Source organism: Lepidochelys kempii, chromosome 10 (assembly GCF_965140285.1).
Source record: "Lepidochelys kempii isolate rLepKem1 chromosome 10, rLepKem1.hap1, whole genome shotgun sequence".
NCBI classification, from domain to species: domain Eukaryota; kingdom Metazoa; phylum Chordata; order Testudines; family Cheloniidae; genus Lepidochelys; species Lepidochelys kempii.
In genome coordinates, this window is record NC_136389.1 from 60,961,276 (window position 1) to 60,981,062 (window position 19,787).

Below are 19,787 nucleotides of genomic sequence, written 5' to 3' on the forward strand. Positions count from 1 at the left end.
CTTCTAATTATGTTAAATAATTTCTTTTCTTCCTTGTTGTTTTCATCCGTAAAATATTTGTAGACTGTTATATTTCTTCCTCAGTCATGCTCAGTCAATACTTAACTCTTTTCTTCTTTCCTTGTAAATTAAGTCCCTGATGCCTCCTGTTTTTATCCCTCTTCACTAAACTCCCTCTAGTTTCTTAATAATTTCTTGGTGATGAGGTGACCAGCCCTGAAGAGAATATTTCAGGTGTGGTCACACCAGAGCTCCCAGTCCATTTCTCCTCTCCCTGAATCTCCATGGTTTGCATGATCATTCATGTGCATTTTTCGATGCTGAATGTCATTTTGTTGTTTTCTGCATTTACAGTTACATGTTAGCATTTAGTTTTAAGAAATTTAGTTCCAAGCAATTAAAAGACATGGCCTTTTTGAACTCAAGTTCAATTCTCTTGAACTTGGGGTCAAGAGAATTTATAAATAAAGAGCTTTCAGAGAAAACAAAACTATTCATGGGTGCGCCCACTCACATCTACAGAACGTATACATATCAATGGAGTGGAGAGCTGACCTGATTTTAGGAAGTTAGGATCCCCTGACCAGCCCACAAAATGTCTGAGAGAGCTACTGCAGTCTGCTCCCAGATATATGTTCTTGTTTGTGCCAGAGAGACTTCTGTACTACACATAATAACTTTATAATCTATTATTTGTTAGGAAGACTGTACAGTGATGGTCAAAGCCCACTGAAAGCTATTAATCTATTGTCAAAAGCCCTGCAATATAATTTACATTTTTTATCAGCCATCATTGAGAGTAGCAGGGTTGGTAAAGCACTCAGTTGAATTTTCTGTTCATCCCATTATTCTTCTGTACATTTATCCACCCACCCACGCTTCATTAAAATTAGCTGTAGGGAAGGATGAATGGACAAAACAGGCCCTAGGACACAGAGGAAAAAAAATGAATTAGATATTATCATAGAATTGTAGGACTGGAAGGGACCTCAAGAGGTCTTCTAGTCCAATTCCTTGCACTCATGGAAGAACTAACTATTCTCTAGACCAGGGATCGGCAACGTTTGGCATGCGGCCCGCCAGGGAAAGCCTTAGAGATTATTGACTTGGCGTATCTGCTGGCTTCCTGTGCTGGGAGCCTTAGGCTACAGCCTGCTGCCAGTCCAGCCCTGCCTGAGGGCTAGAGCCCTAGACTGTTAATTGCTGTCAGCCCTACTGCGGGGCTGCAAGCTAGAGACTATGCAGGGTGCTGCGCCGCCCGGGGGCAGGGACAAAGGCCCCAAATTGTTGTTGTGCATTTGTCTGTCAGACGGGCCCAGAGCTCTAGACTGCTTGACCCCACCAGTGCGACCTGAGGCCGAGGACTAAACCCCAAGACAACGAGGCAGAGTGGCCTCCCTCCCCACTGGAGAGCACGGGAGCACTAGAACTTGGTGGAGAATGCAGGCATCGTGCCCTCCCCTGAGGTAAGGGAATGAACCAATGCCAGTGTGAGACAGACCCACTCCACCCTTCGTCAGTGAGAAGAGGAGGGAGGACAAGAAATTGATTAAATGGCTTGCCAAGAGCCAGCTGCACCAGCAACAACAGCTGCTGCAACATCTCGACAGTCAGCAACAGCAACTGATTCGAGAATTGGGGCCTCAAAACTGGGAGCAGTAACAACAGTGCTTGCAGCAGTGTGCGGCACTTCTGCTGACCCCAGGGGTCTCCAACCCTAGGGGTGCGGCAGGACCTGCTGACCCCCAGTGCCGGTGCGCTTGACAAAGATGGGCCAAAAGGATGACCCTGAAACCTTCCTAATTACATTTGAGAGGGTCACCTAAGTGGTCCCTGGTGCAATGGGCCACTCTATTAGCTCCGTATTTGATGGGCCCAGCCCAGGCCGCCTATAGGGTGCTCACAGTAGGGGAAGCCCAGGACTATGGGTGGTTGAAGGCTACAATCTTTGATGCCCTTGAGATCACACTGCAGAAGTTCTGGGAGAAGAGCTACCCTTACGGGTCCTGACTGACGGCGGTAGCCCAGCAGCTGAAGGAGGCGTGCTGGCAGTAGCTACAGCCCAAACAGCATAGGAGGCCCAAGTCGCTGAACAAGTCATGCTTGAACAGTTCATGCATATCCTTCCAGCCCGTGGAAGAACCCGGGTCCTTCGCCACCAGCCGGTGACCCTTCGTGCGGTCGTGTCCCTTATGGAAGACTTTTTGGCTGCAGAGACTACTGTAGGGCCAGGGACTCGCCCTGTGACCGTGATGACAGTCCACTCCTGGGAAGAGAAGACCCAGGACAAAAGGAGCAAACCCTGACCCGGCCCAAAACACCCTGAGGGATGGGAGGTCGGCAAGCCCCAATGGTTACGCCCTGGCACGGGGACTACCTGAGGACATATCTGGCATGGGGAAGCCCCAGGTTGCAGGCATGCCGCACCCTCGCCCACCTCTACGGACAGGCCCTGACACTCCGAAATCGGCCCTTGCTTCACCTGCAGCCAATTCAGGCATCTTCAATGAGAGTGTCCTGTTTTGGACTGCAGTTTTGGACAGATCTGTTCCAGGGAGGCCAGGGCCTGTAAACAGCCCTTGGGTAAGCTGACAGTCCCCCTTGCCGTGAACGGAGTTCCAGTCTCCACTCTCATTGATTTGAGGTGTGGGCAGACTCTTATCTGCCAGGATCTCGCACTGCCTCCCGATCTGCCACTGGTCAGGATTCAGATCCAGTGCATCCACGGAGATGTGAGGCCTTACCCCAAGGCCCAGGTCATCCTGACCATGAACGGGGAGAGACGGACCATGATGGTTGGGCTAGCACCAAGGCTGGCGTACCCCGTCATCTTGGTTTGTGACTGGAAGGGGTTCACGGAGGTCCTGTGGGCAACAACCGCACGGGGCCCACATTCTGAAATAGCCCTCAAAGGGAAACCCATTGAGGAAGCCAACTGGGTCTCAGAGGACCCTGACAGGGAGGACCGATAGGCCAGTGACCCTAACTCTGACCTCCTGGAGGAAGAAGTGGAGCCCAGACAACCCGATCAGGAAGAGACCCTAAATTAGCGGGCCAACTTCAGCTGGGACCAACAGGAGGATCCCTCCCTCAGTCGGGCCTCGAACAGCTGGCTTGCATTAATGGGACCTGGGCAGAGCCCCACTGGGCAATGGTGTACACCCATTTTGAGTTGACCAGTGATTGCCTTTACTGGATCACCCGTGACCCTCAAACCCATGAAATCTGAGCTCAGCTTCTGGTACTTTGGTGCCACCAATGTTCAGTTTGCATCATGGGCAAGTCTTGCAACTTGCCCAGGATGTCCCAGCGGCTGGACACTTGGGCCCTGAGAAAAGCCTAGCATGAGTTCTGGCCTGATTCTTCTGGCCCAGAGTGCACAGGGAAGTAAAAGACTTTTGTGACTCCTGCCCTGAGTGCCAATGAGCAGCCCCAAAGGGAGTACCAAGGGTGCCCCTCATTCCATTGCCAGTGGTTGGCACTCCATTTGAGAGGATTGCCATGAATCTTGTGGGGGCCGCTGCTGAAGAGTGTCACACGGTTCCAATACATCCTGGTGGTCCTAGATTATGCTATTCAGTTTCCAGAAGCGGTTCCACTTCGAAACATCACCGCCCAGATGATAGCCGCAGAGCTCTTGAAAATCTGTGTCCAGGTAGGCCTTCCCCGGGAAGTCCAAATGGACCAAGGCACCAACTTCACATCGAAGCTCCTTCGCCAAGTCTGTAGCTACTGGGAATAAAAAAGTTGCAGGTCTCCGTTTACCACCCAGAGATGGACAGGCTGGTGGAACACTTTAAGTGGACACTGAAGGAAAGGTTGCGGAAGTTCCTCCCGAAAGAACTTCGCCAGTGGGACCAACTTATCCCACCCCTGTTACTGGCCATCCGGGAAGTCTCCCAGTCTTTGACCAAGTTCTCCCCCTTTGAGCTATTATATGGCCAGCAACTGAGAGGGCTACTAGACCTTATGTGGGAGAACTGGCAGCAAACACTGTCTCCATCACAGGGCCTCCTACAATATCTTCTGGAGCGGTTAACCCAGACGGAGGATCTGGCAAAGGAAAACCTACAGAGTGTGCAGAAGGCGCAAGAGTGAACTATAATAAGGGAGCCCAGGGCAGGACCTTTGCGCCCCGTGAAAGGGTCACCTATGAAATGTTCCAAGATGACCAAACCCCGCCCCCCCGACAGGTCTACCTTGTCAATTTGTTAAAGGCATGGCAGGAGCGTGAGGGGCTGTTAATCACTCCACCCCCACCACCCAGAGCCAGACCTCGGACCCGAACCTCCTAGCCCCACCAACTCAGAGGAGCCACAGCTGATCAAGGAACAACTGAGGCAGTCTAGAAGCCTGTTGGAAGTCCTTCCCTAAAACCTTCATGGCGAGGCCAGGGCAAACCATGCTTGTTCAACATAGGATATTGATGAACCTAGGAGAAGTCATCTGAGAGACCACGAGGCTGTTGCCACGCCACACCCATGAAGTAGTGGAGAAGGAGATCCAGACCATGCTGGAGCTCAGCATAATCGAGAAGTCACAAAGCAACTGGCGCAGCCCCATCGTCCTGGTCCCAAAGCCAGATGGAACTCTTAGGTTCTGCATTGATTTTTGGAGAGTCAAAAACATCTTGAAATTCGATGCATACCCAATGCCATGGATCAATGAGCTACTAGACCACCTAGGTGATGCCCAATACATCAGTACTCTGGCTCTCACAAAGGGGTACCGCCAAATTCCCCTGGACCCGAGTTCCTGGGAGAAGATCGCCTTTGCCACCCAACTGGATTGTACGAATTTACCTGGATGTCTTTTGGTTTCCATGGGCCCTGACTACCTTCCAGCATCTGATGGACTGGGTCCTACAGCCCCACAGTGCCTACACCACAGCTTACCTCGATGACGTGGTGATTTATAGCAGCCACTGGGAAGACCATCTCAACCAGGTGGCTGCCGTCCTCAGAGCCTTACGTGATGTTGGCCTGATTGCTAATCCCAAGAAGTGTAAAATTGGCTGGCAGGAAACCACCTATTTGGGGTACACCCTTGGGCGAGGCCAAGTACAACCCCTGGTAGGGAAGGTCCAGGCACTGCAGGCTACTCAACCCCTACCACAAAGAGGTGCGACAATTTCTTGGGCTAGCAGGCTACTATCGCTGCTTTGTCCCTGACTTTGCCTCAAGTGCAGCACCGCTGACAGAGCTCCTGAAGAAGGACAGCCCCCGACGTGTGTGTTGGACCGATGCATGCAGACAGGTCTTCCAAATCCTCAAAGACCACCTGTGCTGAGAGCCTGTGCTCTTAATCAGGAATTTCTGTTACAGACCGATGCATTGGTGGTGAGTCTGGGAGCTGTCCTCTCCCAGGAGGTAAATGGAGATGAGAACCACATATTATATATCAGCCACAAGTTGTTCCCCCCAAGAACGGAACTATTCGGTTGTCGAGAAGGAAGCTCTGATAGTCAAGTGGACCATGGACGCCCTGAGATACTATCATCTAGGGGCTCCCTTTGTACTGGTGACCGACTAAGCCCCCCTGAAGTGGCTGAAGACTGTTAAGGAAATGAACCCCTGACTAATGTGCTGGTATCTGGCCCTGCAGCCCTACGCCTTCACAGTACGTGACCAAGCAGCTAAAGACCATACCAATGTGGACTTCTTCTCTTGGTTGGGGGAATGGGACGTTGCCATCTCCGGGTCCTTGGAGACGGACTTGAGGGGTGTATGTGTGTGTAGTGTGGCAGAGTGGCCTCCCTCCGGACTGGAGAGTGAAGGAGCACTACACTCGCATTGGTGGGTGGAGCCGAACCCACCCGGTCCCCCTCACCGGAAGTACTAGGGTGGGGGCAGGAAGTATAAAAGGAAGGATCTGCAGCTTAGTTGGGCGAGAGCCAGCAGAGGAGACAGATGCCTCTGCCCTGTGGCAGCACCTGGGAGCTGAACCTGTGCTCAGCTGCACCCTGCCCCCAGAGGAGATGGACCCAGAAGAGGAGTTACAGGGACTACTGTTGGCTGTGTATCCCGAGGAGCCTGAGGATGGGTGCAAACCCTGGGGAGGTAGGAAGTGGCCCGGGGCAGCCAACGACAGGCCGGCTACAGGGCTGACCACGTCTAAGTGGGCGTGTTGTGGCTGGATCCCTGCCAACCCACTGGCAGACCACGCCGCCACTGTTAAGGCCCTGGGCTGGGACACAGCTGCCCTGCCCAAAGGGCTAGAGTTTATTGACTCGGCATATCTGCTGGCTGCCTTTGCTGGGAGGCTTAGGCTACAGCCTGCTGCCAGCCCAGCCCTGGAATAGTATAGCATGTAAAAGCTCCATATTGATGCTAGACATTTTTGAAATATAAAAAAGCTCAACTACATTTTACCATGGTATTTATCTTTGTCATTGTATCTGGTGTATTTTGTTTTCATGGAGGTACATATGCTCTGTTTACCAATTTAAATAAAGAAAAACTCCACTGATTTTTAATGGGGGTGTTCTGGATTTATGCTGCTGTTAACTTAGGGCAGAATTCTCTGAGTGGGGAATAGTGGAAATACTGTGATCAATTTGACAAAGTTTACATTTTAATAGCATCCACTGTAATGTAATTACTGATTATTATGGAAAGGGTCAGAAGACAGAATGAAATGTGCAAAATTGTTATAGAGGTAGTACACTAGATCAATCATAAGCTAGATTTTCAACTGACCTAGCCAATTTGGCCTTTGATTTCAAAGGCTTTATCTTGACTAGGAAAAGTGCTAGAGTTTAGGTTAACTTCAGCTATAACATGCGAGTCAAGCTTGAACCTAAACTCTCTATCTTTTTTCTACTATAGATGCAGGGTAACACCTTCTCGCTTGATTTAGCTGATCAAGTGTGTAGCCTAGGCTCCCACAGAAGCATGTATTAGCTAAGCCCAACCTAAACTTGCCCACTTTTCCTACTCAAGACAAAAGAAAAGGGAACAAAATTGGGACCTTTGTGACTATATGGGGTCTTAATTTCCATAGACTTGCACTTTGGTAAAGGGATTGTAATATACTACAGGATTCTGATTTGCACAAATGGAAATGGTTACACAAGATGCAAGGCTGTGGCCACTCTGGTCTTAAAATCTGGATTTTTAAACTACGTTCAAGATTTTTCAAATGTTAGGTTTTTTTCTAGATGAATTTACACTTCTAAAGAATGCTAAAATCAGCCTGTTTGACAGCACTATTACAGCTGCTAACAGCTTTGAACTCTAATATATGGTGGATTAAAGATAAAGAGAGGCTTGTGTTCCAGAGGAATAATATTCCTATATGCTGCTGTATGGAAATATAAAGTAACTTAAACATTCTCAGGTTAAGCGTTGAATTTCAGCCTGGCACTAAAAGTAAAACTAACTTTCATTATCAGCTTATAATTACTTGTCTGTAAAATTCCAGTGTATTGCTTACTACCAGTGAAAGTGACTTTACATGTCTCAAACAATTGATTACCAGAATTAAATGCAATGGTGTTTTTTGTTTTGTTTTTGCAAAAGAGAATATTGCTCAACTAGTTTCAAATGCGTGGGTTGAAATAAACAGCTTAAATGCTTGTACGTTTTCTACTTGAAATAAAATCCCAGTATTTGTATTGCTGAGTGTCTTAAGAAAAGTACCTTTGCCCCTACCAGCATATAAACATAGGCTGGATATTTTCCTACATATTTTAAAGCAGAAATGACAACTCCAATAGCATTCAGCTTCCAAGCTGGTGGGAAAAGGGGCAAGGCTGGGACAGTACAGCGGCATGGTCAAAAAGAATTTCACTGTCCCCTTGTATGAAACAGAAAAATAGTATTAAAGCTAGTGTTCACGCTGAGTTTGGCATGTCCATTCTGTGTGAACATTTTGATCCTGTCCACTAGTTACAGTATGATATTGCAGCCAGGATTCTTGGCTTAGCATTCACTTACACTGCTGGGCTTGTAGACTTGTTAGCAATATGCCTAGTGAACCAACGAATTGAACTTACAGTATCCACCACCATTTTAGTGGTAAAATTGTAAAACACATAAAATTGGCCTTTGTTTAAAAACACAGCTGGTTTATGCACATCATTCCGTCATTTAATTATTGCTTAAGCACTTGTCTGTTGGGAAAACAATCCTGGTGTGCTGCAGAGCCTTGAAGTAGAAAATCCATCATAAATTTATGGTACAGTTTATTAACTTTATCTATCTTGACTCTGTCATAATTTACTTTTAAAGTGCCTGTACTCAATTACAGTTTTTCCTTGATTGTTATTTCAAATAAATCACAAAACCGATTAGCCTTTACATATTTATTATATAAAAACCTATTAAAATGTTAATGTTGCCTCCCATTAAGTCAAGCACTCAGAAAGTTAGGAACTGCTAGAATTAAGGTTACCTCTGTAACTTTCATTTGGTTTCATTGCACAATCTAGACTGTTAATGGTATACCGAAGAGGGCAAAATTAAGGCTCCAATTCAGGAAATCATCACTATTCAACACTGATACAATAGGCATCAATGAACTGGAATAAATAAATCTTTCTGATGTGGGTATTATGAAATTTAGGCAAAATGTAAATAGAACAAAATTCTGCCTTCAGTTCCTCCAGCATCATTCTAAACTAATTATGGTAAATGGGCAGAATTTCCCCTTAAACTGTTGGCTTCTAAAAAACATGTCTGATTTTTATTCACTTTTAGTTTTGTGATAATTTTTCTCTCTGATGTTACAAAGTGCATATTAAGTGGGCCGTGTTCTAATCTTAGACAAGCAGATACTGCTCCTGCTGAAGTCACAGGATCTGTCCCTAGGGGTAATTAGAGTGAGCCAAATGCCCCTTGCCATGTTTTACCAAAGATTTCCCAGCACCATGACACCTTAAAAATGATATTTAAAGCTGTACGCAGAACGACTAAGTAGGAACATTCTAAAAAACCCGCTTTCAACCAGATTTTGGACTGGTGTGATTTTGTTTTACTGATAATGTTATAGCAGTACAGCCCCGTATCAATACAGTTTTATACAGATGTAAAGATATAGCTTATTTCCCATCCTGTCAGGGAATAAGCTGTACCTGTATAAGCCCTTTCATACTGGTGGATCTGTATCCATGCTGTGGGGACTGTACCACAGTCACCGAGCTGGAATAGTTCTAACACTGTAACGTGTGCATGTAGGAACAGTCTAAGCCTTTTAAAATGAAGAAACAGGGAAGAAAAGATAGCTCTGGTCTGGCTGTGTCCAATTGTTTTTTAATTAAAATGACATTTAAACTGATTGTGCCTATGAAACAACAGCTTGTACAGCTTTGAGAGCCCTTCATTTTCCTATTTATCGAAATGGCAAATGAGTACATAGTGCCAGCCTTCTCTGCCCTTGTCTCACTCATTTTGACTCTGCAAGGTCTCTAGAGGAAACTGTAGACGTACTGCACTGTAACTAGAGATGGGGGGAAAAATGCTGGCTGCAGTGTCTAACTCCTTCTCTCTAATGTGTTGAGTTAATCTAACAATGAAATGCCAAAAGCCATTCCCAAGCCTGCACCTTTATTTCTCTCAGTAGAAAGAGGGTTTCACTGCTGTCTGACCTGCTCATTGTAAACAGTGACAGCATCTGACTAACAAACACGCAGTTTGTGTATAAACCAACATTAAAGCAAAAAAAAAAGAGAAGACTAAGGGAAAAATACTCCTTTAACCCAGGCTCTATAAGCAGATCTGGGCATGGGGAGCAGAACACCACTCAACATCGATGAAGAATTTTCCCTGCAGTGCCCCTCTCCATCCATGGAACTTCTGCAGCAGCTGAGAATCTTGGCTCAAAAGCTTTCCTCTCCTGTGTCAGAGAAGGAGAAAGGAACACGGCTTTGGAGACACTCTGGAGATCTGCTACAAGGAGGGGTCTGGAAGTCTGAAGCTGGAAAAAGGGTTGACTAGGCATTGGTGTCAAGGATTAAGAGTTGAACAGAGGGAAGTGAGATCCAGAGTTTAAACAGGGTCTGAAACTTAAATGATCATGGCAAGAGAGGACTTCCACATCTCTAATTTGAACAGTCACCTTCCCTCAAACATGGAGGTAGAACCAGGGATGAGTATTAGCACTATTTGACCTCTCCACTGAATAGCAGTCAGGTGGCACTGCTGTCCCTGAAAGCACGTTTTGCAAGTGATGTGACTGTCTCAGTCATGCTGCCTGGATCACATGGTTATAATGTCACAATCAGGAGTGCAGCTATGTAGTAACGTATTTCTGAGAGTAATAATGAATACAATTATTTTTTATGTTTTCTTGCTCTCTTCAGTTAAGCTTTGGTTCAGGCTCATAAGTTACTTTGCAAATTGTAGCTTGAACAATTTGAAGACCAGGACTCATTTGCTGAAGAAATTGGCAAATCATTACAAATAAGGATCAAGTGAGTGAATTTTATAATCTATTTGCAGACAAGAGCCAAGAGAAAACAGACAAAATGTAAGGTTCTGTTATTGAGACATCCAGTTGCTTCTCATTTCTATCAATATTTAGAATTCACAGGCAGGTCAGGTTTCTCATTGAACATACAGTCAAGGATCGACAACCTATCCTGAAGGACGACCCATCACTCTCACAAATCTTGGGAGACAGGCCAGTCCTTGCCTGCAAACAACCCCCCAACCTGAAGCAAATACTTACCAGCAACCACACAACAGAACCACTAACCCAGGAACCTATCCTTGCAACAAAGCCCGTTGCCAACTGTGCCCACATATCTATTCAGGGGACACCATCACAGGGCCTAATCACATCAGCCACACTATCAGAGGCTCGTTCACCTGCACATCTACCAATGTGATATATGCCATCATGTGCCAGCAATGCCCCTCTGCCACGTACATTGGTCAAACTGGACAGTCTCTACGTAAAAGAATAAATGGACACAAATCAGATGTCAAGAATTTTAACATTCATAAACCAGTCAGAGAACACTTCAATCTCTCTGGTCACTCGATTGCTGACCTAAAAGTGGCTATTCTTCAACAAAAAACTCCAAAACCAGACTCCAACGAGAGACTGCTGAATTGGAATTAATTTGCAAATTGGATACAATTAACTTAGGCTTGAATAGAGACTGGGAGTGATTGAGTCATTACACAAAGTAAAACTATTCCCCCCCCCCCCTTCCTCAGACGTTCTTGTTAACTGCTGGAAATGGCCCACCTTGATTATCACTACAAAAGGTTTTCTCCCCCTCCCCCACTCTCCTGCTGGTAATAGCTCATCTTAAGTGATCACTCTCCTTACAGTGTGCATGATAAACACCAATTTTTTCATGTTCTGTGTGTATATAAATCTCCTCACTGTATTTTCCACTGAATGCATCCGATGAAGTGAACTGTAGCTCACGAAAGCTTATGCTCAAATAAATTGGTTAGTCTCTAAGGTGCCACAAGTACTCCTTTTCTTTTTGCGAATATAGACTAACACGGCTTCTACTCTGAAACCAGTAAAATCATGTTAAGTTTAAGATTTTTTATAAAATCTGTGTATATTTTGCAAATATGAGTAATTTTATAGGTCTTTATGTCTCTATATACTTGAAATTTAATCCTGAAAAATCTATTCTGCATTCTTATTGTGTGTTTGGACAATTTGTAACTTTTAGTATGAAAAAGTTTGCAGAGGTTGATCTGCTCCATTGAAAATGATTTTGCAAAAGATTAGATACAAACAATTTGTTTTTTAATGTGGATTTTTTTTTTACTATATTTGGAACCTACACTCTCACTTTAAGTAAGAATGACCAAGGTAATAAAAATCACTAAAAGGGTAAGTCTCAAATTTTATAAGGGAAAACCAGATTTTATCAGCAAGAGTGAGCTTAAAAAAAATAAATCAATTTCAATTAAAACAACTGATCACTAAATTTACAAGTAGCTGCTCATTCATTTATTAGTAAAGAAAATAATATAGAGCATAAATTACAAAACTGGAGGTTGATATTCTAAAAAGTAGAACCCTATTGCTCATACAATTTGTGTGCACATTTGTCTTTATTTGCACATGTATTATCCTAATTGCTTAGTTATCTAATTATTTCTGAATGCAAATTCCTGCTTTGCATAAACATTCATTATAACTGCATGCCAGCAGCACAGCCACAGTTGGGAGAGACCGGGAATGAGAATAAATGAGTCCTTGCTTTCTTAAGTAAGTGGGACATCAACAGTAAAACGTTAGGAGATATATTACCCTAGCCCTTATCCCCTGGTGGAACTTATGCTAACAAAAGTGTGCAACTACAGGCGAACTAATGTGTGCACAGCAATGCACACAGACCTCAAGCTTCTGTTCATGAAAATCAGGCCCTTCAGGTTTGTGGCTTGAAAACTGTAAATGATATTTATTTAATAACTACAACCTGTGTCATTTTCTCTCTTATGCACATTTTCATTATAACGTAGGGAAAAACAAAGCGTATATTAGAATTAGTAATTACTCATCTTCTGCCTAAATCTATATTGTATTATCTTATGAGAGGGGAAAATATCTTCCTTATATATGAGAGTTTTAAGCATTTTTCTGAGGCATGAATTATTAATGAAGGCCCTTAATGTAATGGAGTAGCTGCTCAAGAAAATCATGCCTTACAATGAATCTTGAGCGCAAGTTGCAAAATTCATGTTGCGTGCCAGGTTTTTAAATTGTAAGTAAAAATTGCACTTCAAAAGTAAAAGTAATTACCTTCCAGGTTAATGTTCAACTAAAACTCTTCTTACCCTCATGAGATGGAGCAAGATAATAATTATAGATCAGCAAATTGTATTTCTGCTCAAAGACAGTAAGTGATGGACAGAGCCATTGTTAAAAGGCCCCTCACATCTGGTGAAATCTAGCACTGATTTTCAGTTTGCAGAAGTAACTCTGTCATATGGAATTTTAATGTATGTTTTATAGCTTTCAGTACAATGGATTGTCAATTCCTAATAGGCGATAGCAGCCTTTGAAAGTAGCAGGAACTCTTGTGGAGCTCTTTCATTGTTTGAAAATGTCCTCTCAAGTACTTGCAAAAAGAACAGGAGTACTAGTGGCACCTTAGAGACTAACCAGTTTTTTGAGCATAAGCTTTCATGAGCTACAGCTCACTTCATCGGATGCTTATGCTCAAATAAATTGGTTAGTCTCTAAGGTGCCACTAGTACTCCTTTTCTTTTTGCGAATACAGACTAACACGCTGCTACTCTGAAACCTCTCAAGTACTTGTTACTCTTCACTGGATAGAACCATACCTTAAACAGAGAGGGAGTGATTTTAATTCACACTAAGGTCACTTTAAACTCCTGTAGCAGTGTAAAACAAAGTGCTAGAGCAGTGTAACCTAGCTCATAACATGCCTAAACTCTTACGCTGTTCTCTGACAGTCAGTATTAGAGATTTGACATGGAGATGTTTAAAAATGATCTGACATGATTTTAGCTTGTCATGGTTAAAAATCATTACAAGGGAAAGAAAAAATGCCTTTCTCTCTGAAAGCCACCCAGCTATTACGGGTGGTGGACGTGGCAGAAAAATCTACATAAAAATGGGGAACCACGTGTAAGCCTTGCCCTGCTCCTGTGTAAGTCAATCATAAATTCCCATTGTTTTCAGTGGGAGCCCATTTGGGCCAAAGACAGAGGCAGGCCCTGCCCACGCTCTTTACCTCTGGATCTGAAATTGCCCAGGTCCAAGGTTTTGGTTGAGGCGTCTTGCAAATGGTGGTAGATCCCTTTCAGTAGACGACTGCTCTTCTCAGGGGAGGCCAGGAACGGGGATAGTAGGGTACTGACTAGTCAGGGCTGAAGCGTGCACTCTATGGAAAAGTCAGCACGTGTGTCAGACTGTGAAATCACTAGGTTATGTGCAAGAGCAACCCTTTGTTATTCTCAGGTTCATAGAAAATAGTATGTAGCAGACCCTATTTGAGAGGCGTTTAATCCTTAGCTCTTAGCGTTGTGAATCTCTATAGCTGCCAAAATAGGATGTATTGGGTCCCTCCCCCCAGTAATAGTATACACAATGGCAGGGGTTCCCAAACTGGGGGTTGGGACCCCTCAGGGGGTCACAAGGTTATTACATGGGGGTCACGAGCTGTCAACCTCCACCCCAAACTCCGCTTTGCCTCCAGCATTTATAATGGTGTTAAATTTAAAACACTTTTTAATATATTTATAAGGGGGGGGTCACACTCAGAGGCTTGCTATGTGAAAAGGGTACACCAGTACAGAAGTTTCAGAACCATTGCACTATGGGCTAAGTTGTGTAGCCTTTACTTCTGCTGGTGAGCATTCAGAGTTTAAGGTCAGAAGGGACCACCAGATGATGTGGTTTAATTTCCTATATATCACAGGCCTCCAGGATCCACACATTAAACCCAGCCACCAAAGTGAAACCAAAGTATTACAGCCCACAGGAGCCTAGACTATTATGTGCCACAGACAGAGACGAGGGAGAACTGAGGTGCACCACTGCCTGAGGCCCCTGCAATGGAAGGGAAATGAAGTGAAATAGATATCCTGGCAACTGACCCTCACACACTCATTGCAGAGGAAGGCAACCCCCCTCCAAAGTCACTGCTGGTCGGACCTGGCAGAAAATTCCTTCCTGACCTCACACAGGGCAATCAGTTAGACCTTGAGCGTGTGAGCAAGAACCAGACAGCCAAGTACCTGCTGCCATCTCAGAGCACTGTCCCTTCCCCATCCTGTGTTCAGTCCCTAGCCATGGCCATCTCTGATGCTTCAGAGGAAAGAGACCATCTCCTCCAGGATACATAATGGGGAATCCCTGCCTCACCCCTACAGGGAGCTGGCTGATGCCCTGAAGCATGAGCTTTCAGGAACATAAAACAAACTGAAAGTGAGTCCCCACCTCCCCCCATCACAAGCAACCCCATCATCCAATTGCACCTACAAGTTTCTCCAGCTCTCTCTGAAAGCTAATTAAGTTGTTTGCTCCCACAACTCTTACTGGGAGGCTGTTCCAAAACCATACCCCTCTGATGACTGGAAACCTTCTTGTAATTTCCCGTGCAGGGTTACAGCATTTCTACCATGTAACTCATAACACCCTCCTCCCTGCAAGGAGAACAGAAGGTGCCTTCTCTTTGGCCAGTTCTTTAGCCACATTACAATTCTTGTAGTGATCCACAGACATCTTTGATGACACTGATTTCAATAGGACTATGCATGTGAGTAAGCACTTACCCACATGAGTCAAGGTTGAATACCTAGCTTTGTCAATGTGTATGCATAACTTTAGGGTCAGAGCTTCAGCTAGTGTAAACGAGTTACCTGCACTGACTTGCTGATGTATACCAGCTGAGGACTTGGCCCATAGTGTAATCTCACTATGCATATTACCAGGTCACAAGATCACAAGTGATCATTACAAGATCGCTTGAGTGTATACAGCTCCTTGTATTGTTTGCCTAGCTAGATATGTATGTACCATAGAATCTATTATCCACCTGGGTTTACTTATTGTTGAGATTGAATTTTTATTACCATTGCATAAACATGGCTTATATTAACATGGGCAGATTCTGCCAGCGTGACTTGCACGGAACAGTGCTTTACTCTGAATAGACAAACTGAAATTAGTTGGACTGTTTGGTGAGTAAGATACTTAACATGAAGTGCCGCCTTAAGACCATAATCATTACAACTTCATAATATGTTTTGACAGTTATAATTAGCATCTATCGATAGCAAAATATGTGTTTAAAATATTAAAATAATCTTTGCTACATTTCCAGCCCCACTGAACAAGTCACTTACTTTGAGAAGTCTGAGTCGCTATAAATTTCTTTATCAAGGCATCAGTAGTTTGCGTATAAAGGCTAAGAGCATATCTCAGAGACTGTAGATCTGGGCTCTTCTCCAAGAAATTCTTTTTCAGCCCATTTCCTCCAGCATGAAAGTATTGCTAAAAAAGAAAAACATAGGTAAGGCATTGAGAGAAGTAAATTATCTGATAAAAGTCTCTAGGTAAGACCTGATGTTTATATAGCAATATCTAAAATAAAACTGCTTAAAATTTACAATTTGTATCTTTGGGGATAGTTGTTATTGTCCACATTACAGTTTTTGTGTGGATTTCCCCCCTCTCAAACAAAACACTTAAGTGTTCTTTTAATCCCTCTTAAAATGTATATAACTCAAAAATAGTTAAATGTGTGGGGTTTTTATGTTCATGTAGTTACACCTCAAAACTAGGGTTTACAGTGCAACTACAGGAACAAATTTCTTTTGACAGCATGTTTGGTGTGGTAGAAATCTGTCCAAGTGTAATACTAAGACACTGTTTGGCAAAAAGGTGTAATTTATGGTGGGAATCCTTGGATTGGATATGGTGACAAATTTAAAGAATAGCTAGAGCTCCAGTGGAGGATTAGGATTGCTTTCTAGTCTTCCAGTCTTATTCTACTCTGTAAAATTGGCATTGTGAGTTTCCATGGTTATTGTCTACAATGTCACAGCAAACCTGGTGTCTGAACTTTGTGACTTTGTCGTCACGCACAACTATTTCAGATTTCAGGACAATTTATACCTTCAAGTCAGCAGTACTGCTATGGGTACCTGCGTGGCCCCACAGTATGCCAACATTTTTATGGCTGATTTAGAACAACGCTTCCTCAGCTCTCGTCCCCTAGTGCCCCTACTCTACTTGTGCTATATTGATGACATCTTCATCATCTGGACCCATGGGAAGGAGGCCCTTGAGGAATTCCACCCGGATTTCAACAATTTCCACCCCACCATCAGCCTCAGCCTGGACCAGTCCACATAAGAGATCCACTTCCTGGACACTACAGTGCAAATAAGTGATGGTCACATAAACACCACCCTATACCAGAAACCTACTGACCGCTATACTTACCTACATGCCTCCAGCTTCCATCCAGATGACATCACACGATCCATTGTCTACCACCAAAACCTCAGATACAACTGCATTTGCTCCAATCCCTCAGACAGAGACAAACACCTACAGGATCTCTATCAAGCATTCTTAAAACTACAATACCCACCTGGGAAAGTGAAAAAACAGATTGGCAGAGCCAGAAAGGTACCCAGAAGTCACCTACTACAGGACAGGCCCAACAAAGAAAGTAAAAGAACACCACTAGCCATCACCTACAAGTCAAATCTCTCCAGCGCATCGTTAAGGATCTACAACCTATCCTGAAGGACGATCCCTCACTCTCACAGACCTTGGGAGACAGGCCTGTCCTTGCTTAGAGACAGCCCCTCAACCTGAAGCAAATACTCGCCAGCAACTACACATTACACAACAAAAACACTAACCCAGGAACCTATCCCTGCAACAAACCCCGTTGCCAACTCTGTCCGCATATCTATTCAAGAGACACCTCCATAGGACCTAACGACATCAGCCACAGCATCAGGGGCTCATTCACCTGCACATGTACCAATGTGATATATGCCATCATGTGCCAGCAATGCCCCTCCGCCATATATATTGGCCAAACAGGACAGTCTCTATGCAAAAGAATAAATGGACTCAAATCAGACATCAAGAATTGTAACGTTCAAAAACCAGTAGGAGAGCACTTCAATCTCCCTGGACGCTCAATAACAGACTTAAAAGTGGCCATTCTCCAACAAAAAAACTTTCAAAAACAGACTTCAATGAGAAACTGCAGAACTGGAATTAATTTGCAAACTTGACACCATCAAATTAGGCCTGAGTAAAGACTGGGAGTGGCTGGGTCACTACAAAAAGTAATGACAGGTTTCAGAGGAACAGCCGTGTTAGTCTGTATTCGCAAAAAGAAAAGGAGTACTTGTGGCACCTTAGAGACTAACCAATTTATTTGAGCATGAGCTTTCGTGAGCTACAGCTCACTTCATCAGATGTTTACCGTGGAAACTGCAGCAGACTTTATATACACACAGAAATCATGAAACAATACCTCCTCCCACCCCACTGTCCTGCTGAAAAAGTAATTTTCCCTCTGTTGATACTCACACCTTCTTGTCAACTGTTGGGAATGGGTCACATCCACCCTCGTTAGCACTCTAAAAAGTAATTTTCCCTCTGTTGATATTCACCCCTTCTTGTCAGCTGTTGGGAATAGGCTACATCTACCCTATCTGAATTGGCCTCATTAGCACTGACTCCCCACTTGGTAAGGTAACTCTGATTTTTTCATACACACTAATATATATACCTGCCTATGGTATTTTTCACTCCATGCATCTGATGAAGTGGGTTTTAGCCTACAAAAGCTTATGCCCAAATAAATTTGTTAGTCTCTAAGGTGCCACAAGGACTCCTCAATGTTTTTTGTCTCTTAGGGCTAGACTGTGACCAGCCCTAATGTGGCCATGCAGGGAAGTAAAACCCCACCCCTATGTACAGTGTTAGGGCTACCCATTACATCTGGGGTATGGAAAGAGGGGATGGGGGAGGAGGGGATGAGCACAGTAAAAATTCCCCCTAAAGTAGAGTAAGCTGCATCCCAAAAAGGGGAAATAACTTACTGTCACTTCCAGCTCAAAAGACAGGGGCAGAAGATGAACTGTGACGCTGAGTCACAGTTCCTTTCTGATTCTCCTCCTGGGGTGGTGCAGCTTCGTACCACCTCCAAGCAGGGCTGTGCCCAAAGGCTCAATCTTAAATCACTCTGAGTATATATCAAATATACCATTTGCAAGTAAAAAGATTTTCTTTCTTAATTGCCATCCTTGCTTTAATTCCAAAAAGCCTGGGTTTGAAAACTGAAGCAGGATTCTCTCCTCCTTGCACATAACACCAATACTGAAGGCCCTCTGTGATACCTCTGCTAATCAGTCTCATCCCCAGGGGTTCTTCTGATAGCTTCACAAAGGTTGGCGTGGGCGGGCCATAAGGGGACTATAAGGTAAGACATGAATGTTCTAGAGCAGTGACTCTCGATCTTTCCAGACTACTGTACCCCTTTCAGGAGTCTGATTTGTTTTGCGTACCCCCAAGTTTAATCTCACTTGAAAACTACTTGTTTACAAAATCAGACAAAAATACAGAAGTGTCACAACACACTATTACTGCAATATTGCTTGCTTTCTCGTTTATACCAGATAAGAAAATTAATCGGAATATAAATATTGTACGTACATTTCAGTGTATAGTATATAGAGTAGTATAAACAAGCCATTGTATGAAACCTGTTGTGAAACTAGGCAAATACCTAGCTGAGTTAATGTACCCCCTGGTTGAGAACCACTTTTCTAGAGCTGAAGAAGGCCACCAAACAAGGAGCTGTCTCCAAAGTGTAACCCAGGACAATGATTTGCAGAGTAAAGGAAAGTTGGATGATGTTGGAAACCACCCTCAGCCTATGGAGAAGAGATGTAAATGCTGTACAACGTCAACACCAGTTTGCAGAAGCTTTTTGGCTTTCTTCATGTTCTAGGAATCAAGGTCCACATAGATAGTTCTCATGCAACAGTTAATTAGAAGGAAAACAAAGAAGAAATTAGTGTTTAGGAGGATATTGGGGCTACTTGAAGGCAGCTTGAGACACCATATGCACTCTAGGATATAGATCTAGAGTTAGACATCCTTTCTGCACCAGTGTTGGTTGAGGAATACAGCCCATTGCTGTGTTCTAGTTCATATGGCTCAGCAGAACTGTAGTATCTATCTGTGGCAAAATAGATAAGCAAACCGCAGCATGTTGGCTACCAGTTCATCCACACATCTGCTGAGGCTTAAGGTCAATGGAAAAGTTGCTTTATATGTGCTTTGATCATCTATGCTACTTTTTT

General features: G+C 44.0%; 1 protein-coding gene across 4 annotated transcripts in view; it reads right to left on the reverse strand.

The window, feature by feature from the left end:
* Positions 1-19,787, reverse strand: part of UNC13C (unc-13 homolog C) — a 433,277-nt gene that overhangs the window by 45,853 nt on the left and 367,637 nt on the right. For all 4 annotated transcript variants that reach the window (XM_073303829.1, XM_073303827.2, XM_073303826.2 and 1 more), the window contains one exon: positions 15,792-15,939. In XM_073303829.1, coding sequence (XP_073159930.1) covers positions 15,792-15,939 — 148 coding nt within the window. The remainder of the gene's footprint in view (positions 1-15,791; positions 15,940-19,787) is intronic.